This window comes from Heliangelus exortis, chromosome 3 (assembly GCF_036169615.1).
Source record: "Heliangelus exortis chromosome 3, bHelExo1.hap1, whole genome shotgun sequence".
NCBI lineage: Eukaryota > Metazoa > Chordata > Aves > Apodiformes > Trochilidae > Heliangelus > Heliangelus exortis.
Window position 1 is genome coordinate 74,730,461 of NC_092424.1, and position 6,329 is coordinate 74,736,789.

Sequence of the window (6,329 nt, forward strand, 5' to 3'; positions counted from 1 at the left end):
GAGGAGGAGGGTGGGGGCTAGATATGAATAGAAAAAAAAATTTGAAAAGTAGAAGAGAAAAAGAATCGCACACGGTCTCCGTGGGAGAGGAGGGGTGGGGGGTGGGCAGCGTGTGTTTACACGCAGGTGTAAGCACCCGGGCACACCCCCCCTCGGGCCCAGCAGATCGTCAGGCTCTCCCTGGCTCTGCCTTGCTGCAAAACTGCTCACTGAAAAAAAGTTTGGGGGCTGACATGGGCACACGCTGCCCGGGCAGTGGGACCAGGGATGCCAAAGGCACACACGGGGAGCCTCGAGGGAAACAGAACAAGGGAAGGGGGCTAGGGTAGGGGTGAAGCTAAAAAATCCCGTTTCCTTCTCATGGAAGTGCCACTTTCTCCAGGAAAACTCTGGAAATGTGTTGTTTCATCTCTGCCTTTCCCACACTGGGCCTTGCTCTCCCACACTGTAACAATCTGGAAGGGCTGCCTATATTTTTTTCCTCCCTCTCTGCCTGCGCCTCGGCCCCCGGACACACTGCCTGAAAATGAAGTTTACTTTGTCGATTTGCATTATTCTCCCTTCTCCAAACTCAACTCTTGCCACTGAAGGCATATATTAAGCAATTAAGAGAGTCACCTCTCTGGAGAATGGAAGCTGGCGGTGCATTTATATGTGTATATATAGAGATCATATATATGTGTATATATGTACATCTATGCACGCATGCATATGTATACATACATACAGATATACTCATTCTTTTTGCTACGGTAAAAGGAGAAAATAAGCGTTACACATATTTAAGAAGACTTGTTTATAACAAAAGTTCACATATATACATAAAGCAAAGGCTAAAACACAGTAACATATTGTAGACCGGTCACTGGTTGACTAACGCTCACCATGGAAAATGCAAGTCATTTGCAAAATTAAGGTCGGAAAGGAAGGAAAAAAAAAGAAAAAAATTTTTGTTTATGTAAACTTCGATTTTCTTGCAGTGCAAATTGGTATGGTTAAATACTGTCTACATCAAAAGGGATAGCTTTTCCTTTCTCTTTTTTTTTTTTTTCTTTCCTTTTTTTTTTATTCTTTTTTTTTTTAATATATATATTCCTACAGGGGATCCACAGAAAATAAACACAGCAGCATGTGCCAACACCGAGCGACATTCCACAATGCAATCTGCCTTTGTGTGGCGGGAGGGGGTTGCGGAGGGGACCCGAAGTGGCTGTGCGCCACCCCCCCCCCCACCTCCTCCTTCCCTTCTCACCAACCCCCCCCCATCCCCCTTCCCCGGCCGGGCAGCCCCGTCTTTTTTTTTTCTTTTTTTTTTTTTTTTAGCCAAGGGAGCAAGGGAGTTCTGTGCGAACCGCTTCGCCCTGCCGCTGCCCTACCGGTTCCTGCCTGCCTGTGCGCGGTACCCACTCCACTCCGGTGTACGAGCACTTGCCTGGAAAGGTCAAAATACAGCATCGCACCTGCTGCCGTCTAAGGGACAGTCCGGCGCAGGTGCTTTGTCTGTCTGCTGTGATTAGCGCTCGCCCTCTCGCTCGCTCGCTCTTTTTGTTTTCTTTTTCTTTTTTCTTTTCTTTCTTTTTTTTCTTTTTTTTTTCTTTCCCCGCAGTTTTTTTGTTTGGGGTTTTTTGGGTATTTTTTTTTTTTTGTCTTTTTTCATTTTTTAAGATAGGAGAAAATAATAATTAATTAATTAAAAAAAAAAAAAAAAAAGAAAACAAAAAGGAAAAAAGGAGGACAATCAAAAGTTAGGGAAAGGAGGAGAGGAGGAGGAGGGGCCGGGCGCCCCCGCCGCGAGTTCACTGCACGGGGGTCTGCACCCCGTGGTGCGGCGGCGTGTCCCTGCTGGCCCCGTACACGTCCTCGGCGCCCGGCAGCGTCCCTCCCGGGGGAGTCATGCGCTTCTCTTTCTGTCTCCTGTTACAAAACCACACTCTCACCACCTCCTTCTCCAGCTGTAGGCTGTCCGCGAGCGAGGTTATCTCCTGGGCGGAGGGCTTGGGGCACTTGAGGAAGTGGCTCTCCAGCGCGCCCTTGACGCTCACCTCGATGGAGGTGCGCTTTTTCCTCTTGCGGCCCTGCGCCGCGATCTTGTCTATGCTGGTGGGGCTGCCCGAGGAGGAGTCCGCCTCCTCCAACCACTTGTTCAACAAAGGCTTCAGCTTGCACATGTTCTTGAAGCTGAGCTGCAGGGCCTCGAAGCGGCAGATGGTGGTCTGCGAGAAGACGTTGCCGTAGAGGGTGCCCAGCGCCAGCCCCACGTCCGCTTGGGTAAATCCCAGTTTGATGCGCCGCTGCTTGAACTGCTTGGCGAACTGCTCCAGGTCGTCCGAGGTCGGCGTGTCCTCGTCCGAGTGCGGGTCGTGGTGCGGCGGCGGCCCGGGGGGCGCGGCGGCGGAGGCGGTGGGCGCCGGCCCTCCCGCCCCGGGGTGGGGGCCGTGGGGCGGCGGCGGGTGCTCGGCTCCGTGGTGCGGCGGCCCGGGCGGCCCCGGCGGCGGCTCCTCGTGGGCGTCGCGCAGGCCGTGGTGGTGCAGGGCCGGCTGCGCGGCGCCCAGCATCCCGTTGACGGTGAAGCCGGGCGGCTGGGAGTACAGCAGCCCCGCCTGCGCGCCGTTGGCCGCGGCCATGCCGGGCGGCAGGTGCGCCGCGCCGCCCGCCCGCCACGCCGCCGCCGCCGCCGCCGCCGCCGCCGCCGCGTGGTGCCCGCCGCCGCCGCCGTGGTGCACCAGGTGCGGCGCCCGCCCCGGCGGCGGGTGCTGCGGCGGCGGCGGGAGCTCGTCGCCGCGGCCGCCCGCCTGCACCACCGCCGGCTTGATGTCGGGCTGGCCCAGCGCGCCCGCCGACCAGGGCGCCTCGCCGCCGCCGCCGCCGCCGCCGCCCCCGCCGCCGCCGCCGCCGCCGCCGCCGGGGCCGCCGTGGGACAGCGCCGCGATCCACTGGTGAGCGTGGCTCAGCGGGTGCCCGTTGCTCTGCAGCGCGTAGTCCGCCTGCACCAGGGCGCCGGCGTCGCGGTAGCCGCCGCCGGGCTGCATGCCGCCGGGCGGCTCGGCGTGCACCATGGGGGAGCCGGAGGCGAGCAGGCTGTAGTGGTTGGAGGCTGCGGTCGCCATGACTCGCCGAGCCGCACTGATCGCGCCGGTTAAAGGCGCCGCGCATTTGACAGCTACTTTTTCGCCTCGGGCGCCGCGCGGCGCCCGCGCCCCCCCGGCCCGCGCGGCGGGGCCCACTGCGAAGGCACGCGCGGCCGCCCCGCCCCGCCGCCGCACGCCATTGGCTCCCCGCGCCCTGACGGACGCGGGCGCCCCTGGCAACCGTCGCCGCCGCCGCACGCCATTGGCTCGCCCCCCTGCCGGAGCCCCGCCCCTCGCCCCGCCCACGACCGCCCCTCTGGAACCCAACTCCGAGGGGGAACGGGGCGCGGGGGAGCTGCGGCCGCGGGGCGTGGGGCGGCCGCGGGAGCCGAGAGGAGCCGAGCGGAGCGGTGGGGATGGGATGGGAAGGGAAGGGAGGGAGGGGGGCTCGCACGTCGGCCACGCCCCGGCCCGCCCCGCTCCGCCCGACCGGCCGGCCGGCCGGCGAGAGGCTGCTGCTGCTGCCTCCGCCGCTCCGCCCGCAGGCTCCTGTTGCTCGCACTCTGCCGGGGCCCCGCGGGTCTGTGCGCCGAGGCCGCCCGTGCTGTCCCGGGGCGGGGGGATGCCGGCTCGCCCGCCCGCTCGCCTTCAACTTTCTCCGCCAGCCCGAGCGCACGCAGCGCCGCCCCGCTGAGAGCCCCGCCGGAGGGGCCGGACAGCGCCGCGCCCACGGGGGCGGGCAGCGGGCGGCCCCCTCACTGCCCGGTGTCTTCCAGGCTCCGGTGGTCTCCGGTGCATAGCGCGACGCCGGGGACGCCGGGGCTGCGGGGGTGGTATTGCTTCACCTGTCCCGTCTACGGGGGACGGGGTGCTTGCGGGTTCGCCTCAGAGGCTCCGTATCCATACGGAAGATTTGGGGATGGGGAAGAGGGAAGAGGATGGAGAAGGAAAAAATAATTAGAAAAAAAAGGAGGGGGATAGAGTACAAATTTAAAAAGGAGGAAAAAAGGAAAGAAAATGGAAAAAAAAAAAAAAAAAAAGAAGTTGCGGCCCGGACAGGAAGGAAGGAAGGAAGGAGACCCTGGAACTGGATCCGGATTTCCTAGGAATGAGCAGCGACCGGGCTGGCCGCCGTGGAAAGAGTTCACTGCCCGATTTTGAGCTGGAAGCCATAGCTTTGTCTCGAAAATAAACTGCTCACGGGGGTAGGTGCGCGTCTCAGGCTCCCGCTATCTTCATCGAAATAATACAATAGGGCGGACCGGGGAATTTATTACTACTAACAAGAAACAGCTTTCTTCTGCGAGTTGTTTATAAATCATCGTATTTAACGCGAGCGCTGGAAAAGGCTCCTTGCCTGGAAATATTACTCTGCGTGGGGGTGTGGAGGAGCGGGGGATGGGCTCCTGCACATAAACATATACACAGAAGCAGCATAAACAGGATATCCAGTGCCCTGAGACAAGGGGCGCAGCAGGAGTTACCTCGTTTCGTTAGTTTAGTGGCGTATCAAGAGCTCCTTCTGCCGGGGGGTGGGGAGGGAGGGAGGAGGAGGAGGAGGAGCGGGGGGAGCAAACTTAGTCCATGAAAGAGTGGAGATTCTTCCTAAGGGTTCCCCCCCCCCCCCCTCCTTTCTTCGACGTACAGGCGAAAGGAAGAACAATACTGCCTGTGCCGCCTGTGTCGAGGGGAGGGAAGTCATTGCCTCTGAAGTGAAGCTCTGCCTTTTGTTTCCCGTGTGGAAACAACGGGGCACTCAGGAATTTTATAATTTGATGCTGATTTTCTCGTGTCTCTCCTCCCAATTAGGTGTAAGCCAGTGAGTTGAAACAAAACAACGGGGCAAGTCCGCAGCAAGCTTCCACCAAAACATCGCGGGGACCGTCGTCGTGGGAGAGCATCCCTGCACCCCACACCCGCCCCTCTCCTGAGGCCGCCCAGGCTCTGCCGGGGACGGCTTTCCCGCCAGCCCGCCTCCAAGTCCGCTGCCAAAAGTTCGCGCGTGGACGCGACACGAGGGGCCTCGCCACGTCATTACGGGCGCCAGATTTTCACGCCGGTGCCTTTAGCGTGCCGTGCACAGCTAGCCCGGACCTACTCGAGGGGCCTCTGACCGCCCGAGGGAACTCCTTTGTGCCCCGGCCCCACGGCGTGTGCGCGCCCCACGGACACCCGTAGGGTGCTGGCAGCACCGTGCTGCCCGTGCTTTGCCACGGCGAGGAGACAGGTCGCGGGGGTCAGCGAGCTCCAGCCATCACTTTTTTCTCTCTTTTTCTTTTTCTTTTTCTTTTTCTTTTTCTTTTTCTTTTTCTTTTTCTTTTTCTTCTTCTTCTTCTTTTTCTTCCTCTTTCTTTTTGTCTTGTTCTTTTTCTTTCTCTTTTTCTTTTTCTTTTTCTTTTTTCCTTTTTCTTTTCTCTTTTCCTTTCCTGGGTGGTGGAAAAAGCCCCATCCAGCCCGCCCTGCTCCTGTCGTGGATCTCTCCCCCGGCCCTCCCTCCTTCCTGGTCTCCTGGCAGGTGATGCCTGCAGTCATCGTCCTGCCTGACTCTTACCCCTGTCCCCCCCTTCCACCTCCAGTGGCAGATCTCAAAGGCTAACGGTAATCACACCATTGCCGAAGCAGCAACACGGCGTGAGGAGGCGGGCAAAGCCCGAGCCTCGCAGCAAAGCCCTTTGCCGTCCCTCCTGCCCCCTCCCCGGCTGAGCGCACGCCTATGGAGTCGCAGCTGGAGCAGCGAAGAGCGCGGCCGGTGCATTCAGAGCCGCCGCAGACTCCACCTCCTCATCCTCCCCATCATTGTTAGCCCTGTCATTAATACCGCTCCTTAAGCATCCTTCGCTCCCGTCCTCCCCCCGCGGAGGGAAGCGCCAGGGAGCGGGGAGCGAGCGCCCGACCGCAGAGCTCCGCCGCCTCCGGCTCCAGCTCCAGCTCCGGCCGCCGCTCGGGGACCCGATCGGGACCGAGGAGCTCGGGATGTGAAAGAGACAGTCATGTGCCCCCTTTCTGGCGGAGCTGACCCCGCGGGATTAGAGGTCTCCCCAGCCTTTCTTTCCTTTTCTCTGCTCGTATAAAAGCAGGTTGAAGGTGATGCGGTGTCTTGGGCAGACACTGCAGTGTTTTGATTCAGCTCAGCCCTTTTCACTGTTCAAAGCAGCTGTTCAAATACTAGGGCTGCTTACTTTGACGTGAAGAAGATTTTCAAACAACCCCAAAAGCTTTGAACTGACAGGCCTCCTTGATATCTCCTTCATTGCAGTGCAG

The 6,329-nt window shown here is 59.7% G+C and overlaps 1 protein-coding gene across 1 annotated transcript; it reads right to left on the bottom strand.

Annotated features, from left to right (window-relative positions):
- Positions 1-1,292: 1,292 nt before the first annotated feature.
- POU3F2 (POU class 3 homeobox 2) lies at positions 1,293-3,335 on the bottom strand. Its single transcript, XM_071742488.1, has one exon. The coding sequence runs from the start codon at positions 3,105-3,107 to the stop codon at positions 1,797-1,799; it is 1,311 nt and encodes a 436-aa protein (XP_071598589.1). The 5' UTR covers positions 3,108-3,335; the 3' UTR covers positions 1,293-1,796.
- Between the last annotated feature and the right edge of the window lie 2,994 nt (positions 3,336-6,329).